The sequence below is a fragment of the Aptenodytes patagonicus genome, chromosome 17, assembly GCF_965638725.1.
Source record: "Aptenodytes patagonicus chromosome 17, bAptPat1.pri.cur, whole genome shotgun sequence".
NCBI lineage: Eukaryota > Metazoa > Chordata > Aves > Sphenisciformes > Spheniscidae > Aptenodytes > Aptenodytes patagonicus.
The window spans coordinates 10,844,010-10,863,319 of NC_134965.1; the positions used below are offsets into that span (position 1 = coordinate 10,844,010).

General features: G+C 42.3%; 1 protein-coding gene across 4 annotated transcripts in view; it reads left to right on the top strand.

The window, feature by feature from the left end:
* Positions 1 to 12,468: 12,468 nt before the first annotated feature.
* The window catches only part of USP32 (ubiquitin specific peptidase 32), an 83,469-nt gene continuing 76,627 nt past the window's right edge, over positions 12,469 to 19,310 (top strand). For 3 of the 4 annotated variants that reach the window (XM_076354886.1, XM_076354887.1, XM_076354889.1), the window contains exon 1: positions 12,469 to 12,591. In XM_076354886.1, the coding sequence (XP_076211001.1) occupies positions 12,534 to 12,591 (58 nt within the window). In that variant the 5' untranslated portion in view covers positions 12,469 to 12,533. Of the gene's footprint in view, positions 12,592 to 13,311; positions 13,492 to 19,310 lie in introns of those variants that run through there. The other variant, XM_076354888.1, reaches the window with a different exon arrangement.

Consider the following 19,310-nt stretch of genomic DNA (forward strand, 5'->3'; position numbering starts at 1 on the left):
ATAACCAAGTGGGAAACCCAGTTGCTCTGGGAGCCAGGGAAAGGGCTCTCCTAGTCTCAAAATGGAAGAAAACAACCTGAGGCAGAGAGAGAGGGAGACAACCTGGTAGAGAAATGTCCATCAAGATAAGGATGCCTTCAGGGAGGCTGTACAGAACTTGGTGATGCTTTTTTCAGTTAGATATAAAGAAAATTAACTCTTGGGAAAAACCCTGCTGGTTCAGAGAGCAAAGTGCCAGCCCCCTTGTGCACAACTCTGTGCCAGGGAGATGAAGCGAGGAGCTTGCAGATCTTCTGTGCGTGCCCTGTGCCCTATGTTCACAGCTCTGCCCTGGGCATGCAGCAAGCCCTCCTCAGCAAACAGCTGCTCTCCCATGAGATTTTTCCTCTCTTTGCAATGGAGAGGAATAAAATAATAAAATAAATCATAAAATAATAAAAACTGGAGAGGAATAAAAAGGGATTTTCCTCTCTTTGCAATAGAGAAATAAAATGTCAGGCCACCAGAAGGGGTTCTCCTGTCCCGTTTTTTGTTCCCAGTCTTGAGGCTTTTCTCTGAACAACTCAATGAGGAAAAACTTTTGCCATGTTGTATTTGCACATACAAAGAGGATGGAAAATAACAACTGGTCGGAGCAATTGGGGCTCAGAGCCAGGAGACTCTCTGCATCAGGTCTCTCCCCTCTCTGAGTCATGGCACCAACAGTTTCAAAGCCTCCCTTTATGGCAGAGGCTCTCAAATCTGTATCTTCTTTCCCTGCTCCTTTAGAAGACTGATATCTGCCTCCAGTGATCTTGTTCTTTGCACAGGAGTGTCAGACTGGCTACGATTCCCAGGGCAATTAGTGCCGCTGGGCTGGCTGCCCGCTGGCACGCAGCGTGATGAGGCTTCTGGGCACGTGATGTGTGCCAGGGTTGCACGGGGTAATGAAGTTCAGTCCCCTGGTAGTATTCACGTCTCATCCCTGTTGTCACTGATGCCCTTTTCGTGCACATCCCACCTTGCGTTTCCTGCCTTTCTCCTGCTCCCATACCTGTGCCTCGCATCACGCTGCCCCATGCCTGACCCTGTGTGCAAGAAAGGTGGCCAGTGCTTGGAGTATTTTTAAATTTCCACTTAACACTTACTGCAGTTCATGGATTTTCCAGAGGAAGTTGGGTTTTGGGGGTATTTTTTTTTTATTTTGGTTTTATTAAAAAAGAAAAGAAAAAAGCAAGGAAACTCCCTTCCAGCCTACAGAACGTAGCTGTCAAGAGAAGTGGCTTCATTTCTCTTTCTTAAAGCATTTAACACCCTGTTATGCTTAAAATAATAAAACCAAAAAAGGCCAGCCTTCTTTACATGATGGGTTTCAGTCTCATATTGATAGCGCAGTGGGGTAACTGTAGTGAAACATAGGCTCTGCTGAGATAGGCAGAAGAAAAAAAAAAAAAGCAGTGCATGCCATTTAATTTCTGCAATGTTCTGATTCCCTCCTACCAGCCTGAAAATGCTAAACGTGATCCTTTGTCTGGCATATGGGGATTTGGAGAATTGTTGCTAATTACTGCAGTTGTGCTATCTAGCTTAACTGGCTTAAATAATATATTAAGTGCTTTTATGATCTTCCACAAGATGCTGGAATGCAAAGAGGTGCATTTTATGCTCTTTATACTTTATGGTAGGCATAACTTACATAACAATCTGCAGAAAAAAATGGTTTTGATGATTTATTGCTTGTATAATTCACAGCCAGGGCTCTAGATGATAAGATCCTGTTGTGCTAGGTGCTATGCAGATGCAGGGCATGCGTCTCTATCTTAAGGAGGTAGAGTTTCATTGCAGGGAAGAGGCCATGGGTGGCTACAGGGAATGGTGGGGCAGAACGACTCGGGATGCCAGGCAAGCGCCTTGGGACACGGCTGGTCAAAGCACTGCTGAGTTAACGTAGGTCTGATGGAAAAAGCAGAAAGTGTGGGATCTGGAAGAGGATGACAGGGAAGACATGATCCAACTTATTTACGGAATGCCCCAATTATTTTAATTAAAATTTAATATGAAATTAGGAATGGGTTACTAAACATCATATCTAGAAGTGGGAGTATTCTAAGGTCCAGATTAGTCCTTATCCAGAAAAAGAAGAAAGGCATTATGTCTGTTCAAGAATCTTTTTTTACCCCCTTTTTTTTTTAGCAATAATTCTTAGTCATCTGATTCCACCCAAATTCCAGTGTCTCTTGCCTCAAAATCTAAATTTCCTATTATTTGCTATTGTACCTAAAGTTTAAACAAAATGTGAGAAGAGCATGCTGTGAATGTCTTGTTGCTGGATCTAGTGTGATGAATAATTTGGAGCGGCTGAGCAATGCTAGCCAGAGGCTCGAAGAACCTGGTAAGACACGTGGGGGGGGGGGGCATAAACCACAAAGGAAATCAGTGATAATGATGAAAAGATTGGCATGTTCTGACCTATAATTTGGTTTAGTTTGACATAGCTCTCTGTAAAATCGCAAGGACTGTTAGGTGAAATACTGCTAACTACTAGCATATTCTACTTGAAATTAAAGCATTGTGCAAGGCTCTGCAGATTAGAAAAAAAAAAGTAGTTTTTTGTCTGGTTTTGCTTGCTAGTAGCTTTAAAATAGGGAGGTGAGAGACTTGTGTCAAATCTTGAAGTATAATTTTGCAATTAAAAGACTGAGGAGAAAGTGTGATCTGAAGACCTTCAGTTTCCTAGCTGTGATATAAAATTAACAGCTCTCTTCATTTTCATTCTGTTTTAATATTCCTGCAGAGGAGCAAGCAAAAAGAACTCCCTAGGCTGGCTTCAGTGAAATGGAGGAACTGTTACTTAGACAATAACAGGGTGTGGGCTGGGAGAGGAGTGTTTTTTGTTGGTATTAGCTAGCTAACGTTTGCACAACGCTTTGGATGTTATAAAGTGATATATATCTAATGCTAAAAATTGAGAGATGCTCCCTGGGAGATAGGAAACACTGTTTTAAGGCATTTTCTGATTGGCTACGTGGAAAATTTCAAGGTCATACGTGCACCAGCTTGCAGGGATGCACAGCTGGTGCCTCATCACTAAAAACAGCAGAATCTCAACTAGAAGGCTGTTAGTTAACTGTGTGGGTAAAAATTGAAGGATAAATTGAAACTACGTGAAAGTGAAAGGAACAGCCGGGAAGTGATAAGAGAAAGAGAAATGAGAGGAGAAGCTCTTGCCCATCATCATGGTGTCCAAGTGCTTTATAACAACTTCAAATTGCCCCCTTCCTTGAACGTACCAATTTTGTTTTTCAAGCTGCAACAATTTGGCAACCTCCAGCTACTCTGAACTTGTCTTCTATTGCTAAGAATCTGCTCAAGACTCTACTCAATATTCCAGGCCTAATTTTTATTATAGTAGCTGAAAGGAGCTGCTAGGCCAAAAGCTTTTCTAGGAGTAGCTGGGCTTCTAACCAAAGGGAGAGTGAGTGCCAAAGGCTTTTATGGATCATTTAATGGTATGTTTTATATAATAAAAACACATGCAAAAACTTAATATAGTAGGCAAAATTTTGATTAACTCCTAATGCTTTACCTTGCTGCATGGGTACAATCAATCCACAAAAATGGCAAGGCATAACGTTGAAGGAGCTATTTGTCCAGCAGCGATACGTCATGTTTGGTTTTGAAAGTCCACTGTAACACATCAACAGCCACTGCATGTTCAGTTGAAATGACAGCTAAACAATCTGGTCATCTGCATCCTGTTGTGGCTTATTGCTGTATTTAGGGGAATGAGGTGTGATGTAGTGGTTTGAGCAGATGGCAAGCCGTCGGACTCTTTTTGTTGCTTTGTTGGCTTGATCAGCAGTTCTTCATTGACTCTGGACAGATTACAGGCATGATACTATCTTAGATAATGCCACTTGGTAAGGAACTTTAAAATCCTTAATTACTATCATTAGCTGTTTCGCACCACAAAATAGAGGTCTGTTATTTTAATGTCTTTTTTTTATCCCTGTCTGTAGGGTGTCTGGAGTGTCCTTAACTCAAACAGGGAGGTGTAACTTTTGGATCACGATCAGTGGTAGTGTGTGCATACCAGCATAAAAATGTGTGTGCGTGCATACACATTTGTATATGCAGTTGTCCAGAGTTCTTTTACTATCTGTGTTGTGAAAGCACTGAACTGAGACATCAGTCTGTTGGCAAGGTCATGAAGGCTGGCAGGTTTCTCTATTTGGGGATGTCCTTTGTTTATTCAGTGTTTGAATCATGTGAAACCTTAATTAGCAAATAAGATGCTTTGGCCTTCGCTTCCAAGATCTGAAATGGAATTAAGGGAAGTGCAAGGATGTGCCAAATGACATGACGGTACTGGCTCCGTGTTTTTTCTTCTACTCCACTGTCCTGCTGTTTTGAGATGCGCTTTCCCTTATATCAGCTGCTGGCAAAACATTCATGAAGTTGTTACATGTTTTATGCTTTGGTATTGCTTTTTCTATATACAACAATCAAACTGCTAGGATGTTGGAGACCCTGTGTGCAGCAGCTGTTGAGCTGAGAAGAAAGAAGCTCTTTCTTTGAAAGGGAAAGTTGCCCTGTTGTGCCACAGTGGTAAGCCGCTGCCTGCTGTGCACTGGGTTTGCTGTTGCACTCTGGAGGCGATGCAAGCATCCTCTTTCTACAACGCAATTTGGACTTTTCTGAAACAGAGTAAACATTAGTCACTTCTTGCAAAGCCACTCCTTTCATCTGATCTTCTGTTATTAAGAATTTGCGCTTCCTCCTGCCACAACACTTTTTTTTTGCTGCTGAGGATGGAACTGCAGAGAAACCTGTACTTCCATTCCAATGACAAAGTGGTTTTCTGTCTACAAGAGAGTACAGAATTGCTTTTATCAAACATATTTCTTTTCCCATTGTTTCCTGATGACAGATACTACTCTTAATCTACACAGAGACAACACTTTGAAATGGGAGATCTATGTTCCCATCAATTTTTGTTACGCTGATAAATCATAGCATGTCTCACTTTCTGAATGACATGCTTCTGGATTTAGGTCTGCTTTTTTTTTTTGTCACAGTTTTTCTTTTTCAACGCTAGCAACAGCCTTGCCAAAGCTCATCTGTTCTTTTAGCATTCACTCCAGCAGGCTGATTAATTCTATCACACTTTTCCCCGTATATGGCATAATCAAACAGGTTGATGGAAAATCAGGAAGGGTGTGATATTTATAAAAATTTCTAATGCATTACACTTACCTTGTGACTTTCACTAGTTGCGGCACCTTGTTTCTTCTGGGTTGGAGGAACGTCAGCAAAGTCTGCCAGGAAAAAAAGGTTTTTTACTCTTCTTTGTGGGCCTCAAGTGTGATTGTTTCACCCTGCCACGCACAGGGAAGCTTTACTTAAGAGAACATCAAGAGTGGAGGGTGCCTTATGGTGTTTTCTTCTGTGTGTTTCAAAGGCAACTGCAGTAAAAGTAGGGGATCACTCACCCACATATCTTAACATAGCTAAGAATGTGTGTGATGTACCTAATTTTCTTAGGTTGTGTAGATAACACTATTAATAACATGAGCTGAAATTATGTATTGAGTAGTAATATGAGCAGCAATTCTGAGTGGCTTTAAACCTGCCATGAACTCCCTGAAGAAGAACATCCAGAGGGAAGTGGCTCAGCAAAAATATTAATTAATTCTCTTACAAAGGGGTGGCAAAATTAAACAGAGGTAGCCCACAGCCCAAATGAGGCCTGTGGGGTGCTTCCACTTCCCTTGCTGTCTTTTCCTGTAGAGGACTGGGAACTGCTGTCCAAACCCCTCTTCCTGTGTCTGCTACAACCTGATATACAGGGTGGCTGCCGCATGTGGGTGTGCATAGCAGGTCTCCTGTCACTATTGCCTGCGTGGCAGTAGTTGTCACCACCACGCTGTACTGTCACTAGAGCTCAGCCCTTTGGGGCAGAGGGACACACTGTTCTCTCCTGCCTCCCTACCCTGCTTATACGGTATCGACTCGTCAGGAAAGAGGAAGGTACGAAGCGTCTGCTGCTGCCGGAAAGTAGCAGGGGCCGATTGCCAGCCCAGGGGTAAAGGGCCTGGCTGTTACGGCAGGGGCAGCAGTGTCAGGGTGGGTGGGGAAGGGTAACTGCTTGAACAAGTCATGAGAGTGCTGGGAAGTGGGGATCTATAGGGCAGGTGTAAAAACAAAAGTGCCCTTGTACTGAAAATAAGGGGGGAAAAAATCCAAGTCATCTCACTCTGAGAGTCCCCCAGCTACACCACACTGCAACCCTGGTGCGCACTGCATTCATTAACGTGTCCCTTCAACAAGGGGGATGATTACTAGTTTGCAGAAATCCTGTTTGAGTATTTGTGACTAAAAAATAAACACACAATTTATTAAAAATAGGGTGGGGCTCCCTGAGAAAGAAGATAATGTTAAGACTTCATTTTCTTATCTGCTGCTGCTGGTTACAGTGAGCTTATTAAAACTGAATTCTGTAAGTATTACATCTGCTTTCTTTTTTTTTTTTTAAATTCAGCTTTGATCATAAAAGTGATGGCCTTTTCCCCTGCAGTGTTCTGCTACAAAGTTCATGCTGGCAATAGTGTGGGAGTACAGCTTACATGATGTGTGACATAGGAGGGTCCTGGTAAGAATCTGTTTTTTGGTTTGGTTTGGTTTTCCCCCCCCTGGTTCATATAAATCTGTAGCAAATGTCACCCTCTGACTACTATTCTAAACCATTTGTTTCCTAGAAAATGTGGGATGTGATAAAAGTTGCAATTTGCATATGTAGTTCTGTTGGTCTTAGAGGAAGCCTTTTGTATTTTCCCTTCTCCCTCTGATAACATCAGAATTAGATTGGCAGATAATGATTCAAGGTATTTTTCCCATTCATCAGTTCATTATAATTAGAAAGATATGAAGCCATTTAGCTATGAACACTGCAGGCCTACGGTGAACGAATACTCTTACTGCACCTTGATATCTCTCCCACCTTCTGCTCCTTTCAAATATTTGAAGACGTGCTCTGCTGCACTCCATTCAGGACTGTCTGTGAAGCAGCAAGGGGTAAAAGTTGTCTCATGTTTGTACAGTGCCTAGTACAGTGTGTCTCAAATCCTCACTGGTGGCCATAAATGCAAATTACAGATGACAATCGGCTCTTACAGTCCTTTACTGAGCTTCCTTCCAGACCGAGGGGTGAAGATAGTTCTGTTAGCTGTGTCTGTGTTGGAGATTTGGGATCTACATTTCAAAAGCACATAAATGTCTTAAAAAAAATAAATCCTAGTGCAGTGAGTAGGACTTGTCTGGCCAGAATCCATCAAACGCAGTTACAAATTCTACTCTTACATTTCTGCACTGTGACCATTTGAGAAAATGAAGTTTTCTACGTGCTCCTAGTGTGGGACTGTGGTTTTGTTCAGGTTTAGGTTTTTTCCTTATTTTTTTTTTTTTTTTTTTTAAATCAAGTTTAAATGCCTGGGATGGACTTCCCCTCCCTGCCTCCAGTTGCTTGGAGCAGATCAGGACAGACAAGGAACGGTTTCTTAAATAGAGGACAGACTGAAATGCCAACCTTTGACATGTAAAAATTTAAGCCCCAAATGATTGTGTGATCATTCACATGCTCACGTATTTTCCTAGTCACAAATTTGATTTTGATGACCAGAAGTTCACTTGCTGGAGTAATAAAAACCCAGAAAACTCCCTTACTGTGTTCCTAATATACAAATTCCTAAAGATGACCCACAGCATGTTTTAGCAGAATTCTGCTTTTTGTAAATAATCTGTAATAATAATATGAAGTTACTTTACCAAAAAAAATTACAACTAAGTAATAATTATAGGGAAATATTTATGAGATATGGAGAGTCAGAGACTCTTTGGTGCTATGGGCTACTATTCTGTGGAAGTACCAAATTTGAGATCCCTTCTGCTCTATTTGACCTAGGCCTTTGACATGAGCTTTCCTATTAATCTATCAATTCCTTGTTCCCTCATGCTATTTTGTATTTTTTGTCTTTTGGGCCATCAGTTTCTATACAACACTTCTGGCAGTTTCAGCTTTAGTTTTAGCTCTCTGGATGCTTTTTCATCTTTGTGCTGAAAACCCCTTCAGCCCTACTTCCTAATCTCGTATTAAGTACAAATAATAGAGAGTAGCCCAACGTTTTGTATTTTTTTTTATATCATCCTCAACATAAAGATTTGCAACTATTCTGGAGAATAGAGTGCGGCATTTACATAGAATAGCGTAATACATTTATATATTTTTGAAGTTGTTTGAAAAAAATCAACTGATCCTTAAAAAAATTAATAATATTCCAGGATGGGGGGGAGACAGATATTGGGGAAAGAGAGGCAGAGATTTAGAGGCAAATAATAGAGCAGGGCCTAGAACTTGCATTTTTGGTTCCTGTTTTTAGTGAATTTTAAATCAGGAAATCCTAGGGACTGATACCACTCTTCTCAGAATTGTTTTTGATTCACTACAGCAGTTCCACAATTCCTTGGCTTATCTCTTTCAAATTCAGGCCTTTTCAATGCAACTCGAAACACCTTCTCCTTAGCAGATGCCCACTTCAGCCTCAGCTGAAGTCCATGTGACTTTTTTCTCCCCGTTCCTGGTAGCCTTGTGGACTGCCAAGCACCCTCCTGGTGACTGACAGCTGCTCTGCCAAGAAGGCAACGTTGCTGCAGGCCTCCTGCAGCTTCTGTGCAGCAGTCAATGTCTGTTTTTCCACAGATACTTGACAATGATGCAAAGACAGTTAAAGATATTTGCTAAGTGCTTATGAATTAATATGCGATTAGCAAATAATTAAATAAATCACAGCAATCAAAAGGACACGTGGCCAGTTACAGTTAGATTTGCATATATAGCACTTTTCCACAGAAGAGAGGAGCTCAATTCATATAATACAAATCTAAATTCACTGTATCTTAATTTGATTTACCTTTGACATAACACTTAAATAGTAGCAACATCTGTAATCTTATGCTCCCCAATAAGGCTTCATTAAAAACTTACTGCCAGATCTAATCCATGATTAGCACACAAAGTCTTATCTCTAGGTTCCTGCTTCAATGCTTTTGAGAACATGCTTAATTTAATCTGAACAAAGACACGGCCATCGTAAGCCTCCAGTCTGATTTTCCAATCTAGAATATCTTTGTTATTAAATTTGGTGCAAGCCATGGTGCATACAATGGATCAAGTAAATTATTTTAAAGCACTCTTCAAACAAAATTCTATTGCTTGTTAGACATCATTTGTATTTCTGGGACATAAGAGATGTCGCTTTAGTTTGGGTTTTTTAAAATGTCATACAAAAATGCAGCAGAAGTCTAAACAACTTAGCTAGCTGTGCAAAGCAGCAAGCTGTAATGTAATACATATTTTTAACCATTTTTGGAAAAAGCATTTTTAAAAATACAAATTGTTAACCATCATTATTAACCATCAATCCAATCAATTTTCCTTCCTCTAGAGGAAGGACCTCCTCACTAGAGGTTTCTGCTTCCTCATTTGCATCAAATACCAAGTCAGCTCTTTGTGACTATACTTTAAGCTGGGATGGTGGCAGGATCTGACTTGTAATTACAATTCTAGACATTCTTTTTTTTCATGATTTAGCAAGTAAACCAGTTGTCATTAAAAACCCTATACTGCCTAATAATCTCTGCTGCCTGAGAACAGGCTCTGTTTATGCTACAAGTAGAGGTTCTGTCAAGACATGACAGATAAAAACGGAATAGTTTTGCAAAGTGCTGGTGAGGCCTCAGCTGAAAATGGAATAAAAGTCTGGTTGTCCATACTTGAAAAAGTGATCTGAAACTGGCATAGAGGGAGTCTGCTAAGAATTGGTGGAATGATGTACTTCTTCAGTAGTACTAGCTAGAAGAGCTTAATTTGTTGAGGTTTTTTTGAAAGCTGAAAAGACATAAATGGGTTTCTGTAGATATACAGAAAGGGATGTCAGTAATTCATCCATGTTGCATCATGGAACTGAGTAGGTGCAGGGCAGCAGTTAAACTGTGGTGGTTGCAATTGCAATGGATGGGAATCGTTGTCCCGGCAGGTTCCTTCACTCCTCTATGTCTAGATGAAACAGGCCTGGGAGTGTAATGTCAGTTCTGTGGTGTGCCTTGTTACTTGGGGTTTTGTTGTTGCTGTTTAATAATATAAATTACTGAAAGTAAGAGACTTAAGGGAGGTGAGGCAAGGATAAACAGTCATGGAGAAATCGGAGTGAAAACTAGAAGAAATTGGTGTGAAGCTGTCTTACACCACCATTGTAGTTGCTTCCTGCTCTAATTGCTTTCTGTAACTGCTCTGCCAGTTTGGGTCTGGCTGTATCTCAGTCCAGCTTGTTCCAAGCAAAACCGGGACTCTCTATGTATTGTTATCTTTGTAATTCAGAAGAGCAACCAAAACATTAAAAGATTATTACTAGACATAAGGTCACACAGGAATACCACAGTGCAGTCAGGAATTAAACCGTGTCTCCTCGGCTACGAGTTAATACTTTAAAAAAAAAAAGTGATCCACCGCAAACGGAGCATGGCACAAGGAATGCCATTGTTAGGGGTTGGAATACTTCATTTAATCACAAGATAAACCGACTTCTCCAGCTGTTTCTAAAGTTGCCAACTCATGCTTTTGATTGACATGTTGCCATGTTTGTTGAATTCATTCTCTCAAATATTTTAAAGAGTTTATATTGTATCTAAATTGAAAGCTGCTTGGGTGACGGACTATATTGAGAAGAGATATGGAAAGGTAGCATAGGAATAAGAGGATATAAGGGAGCTTATATCCTCTTTAAAAGATAAGTATGTAACAAGTGGCTGGTGGGTGAAGTATGTTCCCAACAATTTATTTTTAAAAAGCACTTAAGGTCCCCCCTCACCCCCATAGCCTATATTCCAGAGAGGCAAAAGGTCCTTTATGGCAGATTTTATGCTTGAGTGTAATAATTATATTCTTTGTCACAAATCTAAGATAATAATTCAGATGATGGCAGAAAAAAATGTAAGGGGGCTTTGTGAAGCTTAATTCATTTGTAGTGTCTTTGCACTCGAGTAGTGTTACATGAAGAGAAATTTGGCCTTCAAGCTAGCTTCTCTGCAAGCGGCATTCCTGGCTTTGTGTATCAGATATGAAATTTGTTTGGAATGTTTGCTATAAAAATACCTACGTGTTAACTTACATCAGCGAGAACGTAACTTCAGCTTGACCTTTCTCCAGCTCTGATGTGGTAAGATCATTCAGTATGCAAACCGTAACTTAGGGAATAACTTGTAACTGGTGTTTTCACAGGCTTTGTTTCTGTGCAGGAACGATCCTTGGAACGAGCTGCCCTTGGAAGTCAATGGTTTCTTTCAAACTCCTTATTTTCTGCTCGGGAGTGACCCAGGGTATGTTACCAGGCTTAATGTTGTAACAAAGCCATTTGGGAAATCCTCCCGTTCTGTATTAGTATTGGACTGAATACTAAAAGCAAACATGCTGAAGAACAGCAAAGGACAGAGGTATTTTTGATCCTTTTACAATTCGGTCCCGTGTTTCTGTTTCAGACGCTGAAAAGGCATTTTAATGGAACAGGAACTTCCTCCTGTCGCCCCGTGCTTGCAGTACTTCTCCTCAGAGGGCTTTCTGAGGAGAGCCGTGGTCCCCTGTGAGGTATGAGGCAGGCTGAAGGGCTGGGGCACAGGGTGCGGACCCAGGGCCGCGACCCTCGCACTGCTGTAGGGGGGGAGGCCGTTTTGCCCCGGGGGCCCCGTTGCACCGCGGCCCTGCACCTCTCTCTCGGCGCATGTGTGCGCACCTCCAGAGAGTGGTGACAGTTTCGCAAGTGCCAAATTTTGAAGCGTGTGTGCCGGGGGGAGAGCTCTTTCCCACAGGCCCTTCCTCTTTGTATCGTGTGGCACGGCCGGGCGCGTAATGGCCCTGAGGCAGGGCTTAGACGCCGGCCCCGCTCCACAGCCCTAGCCGGCCTCTTCCGAGCCTCGCAGCCCCTCGGTCTCCCGAGGGAAGGGCCCCGAGCGGGCCGCGCCAGCGGTCGCCGCGGGGGCGGCAGGCCCCGGCGGCGCCGCTCCCGTCAGCCGCCCCCTTCCCCGGCAACAGCTGAGGGAAGGCGCGAACTGCGCGCCGGCGCCTTCGGCGGGCAGCGAAGGGGAGGCGGGTGTTGCCGCCCCACGTGACGCGGGGCGCTCCCCCGTGGCGGGAGGGCAGCCAGAGAGGCGGCGCGCGCGCGGCGCCCGTTAGGAGGCGCCAAGGGAGAGGCGGGGGGGGGGGGAGGAGCGGGCGGCGGTGCCGGGCCACAGCAAGCCCTCCCCGTCACGTGAGGCGGCGCGGCGGGCGGGCTGCTCACGTGACCCGCCATGGAGGCGGCGGCGGGGAGGGCGCGCGGCCGCCTCCTCGCCCCGGCCCGCCCCGCCCCCCCCCGCCCGCGCCCTGTGCTCCGGAGTCGCTAGCGGCGCAGCCCGGGCTCCGCGGCGCCGAGCCGGCCGGCGGGGGAGGCCATGGACTGAGGGGCATCATGGGCGCCAAGGAGTCCCGCATCGGCTTCCTCAGCTACGACGAGGCCCTGCGAAGGGGTGAGGGCGGGGGGGGGGGGGCGGGCGCGGAGCGAGCCGCGGGGGGGGCGCGGCGGGCCTGCGGGGCGCGGGGGGGGGACGACCCTGCTCTGCCCCTGTCAGCGTGCGGCGCGGCGAGGCGGCGTCTGGTGGCTCCTCGCACCACCATGACAGACCCCGGCGCGGAGGCACTTGCGCCGTTCCTCTCCCTCAGGCTCCTTCCCCGCCCCCTTCCTCTCCTCCCCCCCCACCCCCCCTTTATTTATTTATTTATCTCCCCTACCTTAATAATGGGGCCTGGGCAGCAGCCGCGGGGGGGACCTCCCCTCCTAGCCGCCTCCGCGCCTTGGCAGCAGTCGCCGGTGCCGTCCCGCTCCCGCCGCTCAGCCGGCAGCCAGGCGGGGAGGAAGGGCGGCGAGGGGCAGAGGAACCCGGCGGGCGCTGATGCCGCCAGACCCTCCCGCTGTCTCGCAGCCCTCGGCCTTGCTTTCGCCCGTCGCTTGCCGGCTCTCCTGGCTACCCTGGAAGACGGCGTTGGGAAATCCTGCCATCGCGATGTGACAGGACTTGCCGCGCTGCTCCTCTCGCCGCGCTGCCTGTCAGCTCGCGGCTGTCTCATACCTGCTGGCTCCTCATGTTTACTTGCTGCTGCCCGTGATAGCGAGCGCGCATCTGCATCTCTAGGTTGAAAGATGGATGTAGCTTTTATGGTTTATTATATATGTTGCTGTTTTAGTCCGTTTCTAGATTCCTCCCGGAGAATTTAAAGAGGAAGGGAAAACATAAACAAGCTAAATGCTGAATGCTTGCAGCTGCAGGGCTCCAAGGCGACAGGCAAGCTACACCCTGTCAGCTATCTTGCTCTAGAACTGATACCCAAGTCCAAGGACAAAGAGGGACAGTAATTTGCAACAGTAAATGGTATGCAGGGAGGATAGTTTTTTGTAATTGTTGGTCTGTTGTGGATTTGTGTGATGTAGTACAGACAGTTAAAACAGTTCACCTGTTTGATATTTAAAGCATTCATAAAATTTATAAGCTCATACCAATATATGGCTGCCCTTTTTATTTCTACTTACATCTGAGAAGCATGTAATGATTGATGAGGGAAAACTGGGAGGAAACATCGAGTGTTAATTGAAGGAGAAACAAATTAATGTGAAATGGGATTTTTATTAAATATTTTTTAAATTTCCCTTTTTTTTTTTTTTTTTTACGGTGGAGCCTCTGAGGGATGCCATGTCAAATAGGAAATGGAGCAACATACTGTCGGGCAGAAGAAACAGATATGCGATTCAAACTCACTTTTGTTATAGATTTTAAACATAACAGCCTTGAAGAATTTCACTTCTAGTGAAAGTATAGGAAGTCTTTAAAAGCATTGGTGTATGTATTTTTAGAGGAGCTGGAGTCATAAATGTAGCTTGGTAGAGGTGTGAAGTTGAATTAACAGGAAGTGTTTGAAATAAGCTCTTTGGTGGAAAATACATTCATTTGGTCAAGATGTATATCCCAAAGTTCATAAATAAGAAAAAACAAATGTTTTGAATTTTAAAGTTAGATTTAAGCTCGTATACCTCTTCAAAATCTAGGAAGTTGATCTGGATGTTTCATAATTCAAAGTTTACTTGACATAAAAATTGATTTTTTTTAAAGTTATTTAAAATTATTTCTTGCACAGTGAATGTAATATTTTTCTTTGATGTTATTCTATCCGTATGAGGCATTTAATACTGTTTTTCTGTAGGAGAACAGAAAGGTTGTTCTAGGCTCTCTAATATAAATTGATGTTTTGCTGAATAACTATGTTGTTTACTTAACCAGTGAATCATTGTATGTATAAAACAGGCTAGTTATCAAAACGTTATTTGTTAGGCCATTCTTACTTGCATGGAACCATGCTGGTACTTGTGGCATTTCTGTGCACACAAACAGCAAACAGTGATAATGGATAAACATAAACATTAAAAAAAGAAAGCAAATATATCTATATTCAATTAGATCTACCTTCTGTAACATTGTGTCCTGGTCATTAAATGCCAAGAAAGTTTTATATTAGGTAATACTGTACAAATTCTTCAACTGTGAATTCTTCGTATGTAATCAGTAGTGGTTAACTATACGTGTAGAAGTAGTAATCATTCGGAATGTTGTGATCATATTTTTGAGATGCTAGTTTTAATTTCAGTTGTTCAGAATATCTGGCAAAATGCAATGAGCGCTGCTGGTTCTGTAAGCTTCAGAAAATAAGGTTGACTTTTAAGTTGTGAATGGCCGCAATTTTATTTATTGCAATTCCATTTTGGGAGTAACCAAAGGTTGTGAAGGTGAGGAGAGTTTTTGTGGTTAAACACTCACAGTATAAATAACTGTAGCTAAAATGTAACTTCTATTCAAGGAGATGAAAATGTGAGAGCAGTCTAGTGTTAATGGATTTTTTCACCCTTGAGCATGAGATAGTACTGCAATTTTTTTTTTCTTTCCTAGTTGTTGGCACAGACAGCTGACTGCGCTGTGGATGACGTGGCCATGTGGATGGGCATGATGAAATTGTGTTGTGTCTACCAGTGCAGGTCACACTGAGTCTTGTTAGTCTCCCTTTTTCCCTCGTGCCCTGTAAAATCTGTGTCCGGTTGTGTAGTTTGGGAGTGAAAAGTAAGGGATGCTATTTTAGACCTCTCTTCTCTTGTTATGAATATTGCCAAGTTATGGTCATCTTATTTATAGTAGCCAGAGGCACTACTTTGCCTGTTGCCTTGGAAAAGGTATGGGTTCTGAACTTGTGGTGAGAGCTCTTCCTGACCCTGTAGACCTCCTTCTGAGGATGACTTCTTTCTAAGGAAGTGAAATTGATGGACAGGTCATTACAGGTGAAGTAAAAGAAGTGCTTCGTTCCAAACTGGGCATAAGATTATTGGTTATTTTATCAAACTAAGTTTGTGATGGCATGGTAATGTGACTCTTGAGTTTGTGGCTTTTTTTCTTAGCCCTAAGCTCCAACAGCAATTTTCTTCCTCGGGCGGTGCTGCAAGTCAGGGAGACTCCCCTAGCTCAGTCAGTATCCCTTTTTGGTTTGGTGCCTTTTCCAACGTGCGCCTCTGATTTCTGACTCTTCTACTATCATTCTGTTCATCAGGCTGTCTGGCTGCTCGCTCTTTCTGGGAATTACCCAGTGTTAGGCCTTGCCTTATGCCAAGGAGGTAGTGCTCTAACGTCTGCCTTATCTTTTACTTGTTCTGCTGGCAGCCTTGACACCCCATTCCTTAAAGGGCTGTCTTTGGGCCAATAAAACTGTATAAAAGAAAGAACTTTCTATTACTATTGTATTAGCTCCAGCACAGCAGCTCCTGCGCTATGCTGTGTTGTGTATAGAATATTTTAATAAGGATTCTCCAGGAAAGAGATGGCTACATGGTATCGATGGCCAATTTATGTCAGATCCCTAAGGACTGTATTTTCCAGTGACTGTTAATGTACTCTGCTTAGGTAACTTTCAGAATATAATAGCAGACTGAGTGTACCTTTATGAAGGTACTTGAAAATTATGAGATTATAGAATCTATGGTCAAAGTTTCTGTGAATGCTACTTAGAGCAGGTCATGCTAACTCAGGCCATTTTCAGCTTATGTATGCTAAATATTCAGTCAGGTAACCACTTACACAGAAGAAATGTCAGTGAATAATCATGGATCTGTCAAATTTGTGCCAGAGAGGAAGGCAGGCCTTTCTCTTTCAGCTTAAAGCAGGGTAAAATTTTGTTGCATGTATGCTAGGATGGAAGAAGGGGGAACTGCCCCAACGTCAGCGTGGTCAGTGAGCGTGCTGTTTGGAGAAATGAGTGGCTGCTGATAGATCCATTTCATTGTGTTTTGTTTTGTGCACAACGATCTCTGAGAAAAAGAGCAAAAAGAAAGAACAAAAATAGTGCTGTCTTTCAAAAATGTGCATGCAATTAAAATGCCAATTTGCCTCAATAAAAAATACTGAGGCAAAACTTGCAGGTGTATCAATTTCACAGGATTTGCCTCTGGAGAGGTCATGAAATAGTAGTTTTTGAAGACAGTTTTCTTTCCTGTTTGTGCATCTCAAAGATGCTACCAATTGGAGGACAAGAAGCCTGTCAAAGCAGTGAAAACCCACTTTAATCCACAAAAAGGTTGGTTAGTATGCTTTCCAATAATGACTAAAGTTATGTGATGGGCAGAGGATAAATCTTGCTAATGACCTTTTGTGTCTTGATTGAATTGGAAAAATAGCTACGTTTGTTTTATTTAAATCAAGGCATATATATCTGGTGTCTGATCATTAACATCCTCAAGTGTACAGATGTAATAAATCCGAGAAAAGGATGATGGAAAACTTGTGCAAATATATAATCATCTATTTGAGGTTGTCTTGATCTCAACCTGGTGACAAAATCCATGGACTCAGCCCTTGAGCCCATGGAAGACTAATTTTTATTACTCCAGACTATGAAATTAACTTTTTAAATCCTAGACGTGTTTTTAGGAAAAATGATCAGGGAACCATTTTAGTGGTTTATTCTCTTCTTTCTATATCCCACGAAGGCAATTGTTCTTTCTTTTCTCTCGTATCTGAAAAACAATGCTTGAACACCATAGGTAGGTGAACGTTCTTCAGGATATGTTGTTTTCTAGGGGTATAAACCTGTGTCCTTCCGTTTAAGGAGCTTTGAGTTTTCAGCTGCATGTGATGAAAATGCCTAGATCTCTCTCAGCCTTCTTTATTTCTTTTTTTTTTTTTAGCTATCAGAATGAATAGGATCCACTGTTGAGACAGTCTAGATTATACAGCGAGACTTGTTATGTCAGCCAGTATTTGATGGCTTTAGGGCTCTGTCATATGATTAAAGCAGGTATGAATGCATAGCTTCACACTTCCTGTTTATAAATCTGTAGAGCTGCAAGTAGCCGCTCAAATTCACAGAGCAGTAATTATTTCACAACTTTGGCATTCAGTTCTGATGCTTGTTTTGGGAGGATACCTCAGTAGTAGTCTCTGCTGAACATGTACTACAATGCACAAGTGACTTGGGGAATTCTACTTAAACTTCCGAGAACTGACAAAAAGAGGCTACTATTAGAAGAGAGGTTGCTTATCTGTAATTCTTCATCTGCTAAGTTGCAGTGACCACTTTCTCTTCTTTTACTTCAGGTTCCAAGTTTAGAGAAGTGTACTCAGTGGTTTTCAACCTCTTACTTATAACTGCTCAAGTTATTTCCTACTGGAAATGAGGAACATTTGTATAGTGAACTTAAGTCAACTAACAGTAAGTTTCCGTTCCTGAGATGCCTTTTGTGGTCTTTAGAAGTTCTTTACAAAATACCAGTTGAAAACTTACGAATTAGAGGAAAACCTTGCCTTCTGCTTAGGCTTCTGTGAGTGCTGTGGTTCTGAGGGAGCTGATTGCATACCTTTTAGTAGGTTTTTAGTAATTCTTAGATGGTTCCTAAGTCCAGCTGTACCAACCATGGCAGTAACTTGGTGAGTAAGTGCTCAAATGTTGGATGTGCACACACTGATGTAAGTCTGATAAAAGAAGATTTAAGAATGTAGGCATTTCATAAACAAGAAACAGTTGAACATCTTAAAGCAAAAAGCTCTCAAAACCTTGAAATATGATTCAGTAAATGTTGGGAGTCCTCTGGTTTCTCACTTCAACAGGTGAATCGTGTCTCTAAATAATAAGTCTCATAATATTAGATGCATTTTGTCCTGTCAGCATGTTACTAGAGATTCAAATCAAAGCGGTCAGGAAAGCTGCCAAATGAGCGTAAATAGATAATATCATTCCAGCCATGGTGGCTGGAAGTTAAAGGGTAAGCTGAACAGATCCTCATTTTGAGTGTTAAACATCTTGATACAAGCTAAAAGTATACTATCAAGCTATTGTATACGCAATATATTTTCTTATATTGATGTAGACTAAAATTGAGTACTCAAAACATTTATTTGTTTTATAGATTATATGCCTGTATATCTCATAGCTCATATAACTGTTGCTTGTTCTGCTTTATTTCTTGTATTTTAATCAATGAATTCACTTACTTTCATGGTCAGCTCTTTCTAATCAGCTTCTAGTTTTTACTCCTGTAACAGCAGGCCTTTCTTTTATTTTTATTTTTTAATATACATGCCCAGAGAAAGTTGTTGAACTTTTGTCCTTAGAGGTTTTCAAGACCTGCCTGGACAAAGCCCTCTGCAATCTGGTCTGAGTTCAGTGTTGACCCAGTTTCAAGCACAAGGTTGAACTAGTTGACCTCCTGAGATACTTTCCAACCTGATAGATTCTATGTAATATTTCTGTTCATCTTGAATTTTGTAAAGCCTTGTTTTTATGAAATATAACATCAGGGTCCTAAATCTACCTGACAGTGTCCTACAGAGAAAATAAGACAAAAATAGAAACTCGGAAGCTTTTCAAAATTACGTGAAGCATCTCTAATGAAATGTGAAAGGAAAAAAAAAAAGAGGGGGCTACTTGAGTCCTGTGTACTTGACCTGTAACAGTATCAGGCTTTCTGGCTGCTGGCATCATGGGAGAAATGAGTAAAACAACCCTCACCCCCTTTCTTTTGCTCAAAGGGAAGCCAGCTTACTGTCTCATTTCATAAAATAAGTAAGGCATTCAGTTCTTTAGTACTCAGAAAAATGAAATGGCATTTGAAAAATGGGCCTGTGAAGGGATGACAAGCTTTGTGAGAATAAAAAAGAACATA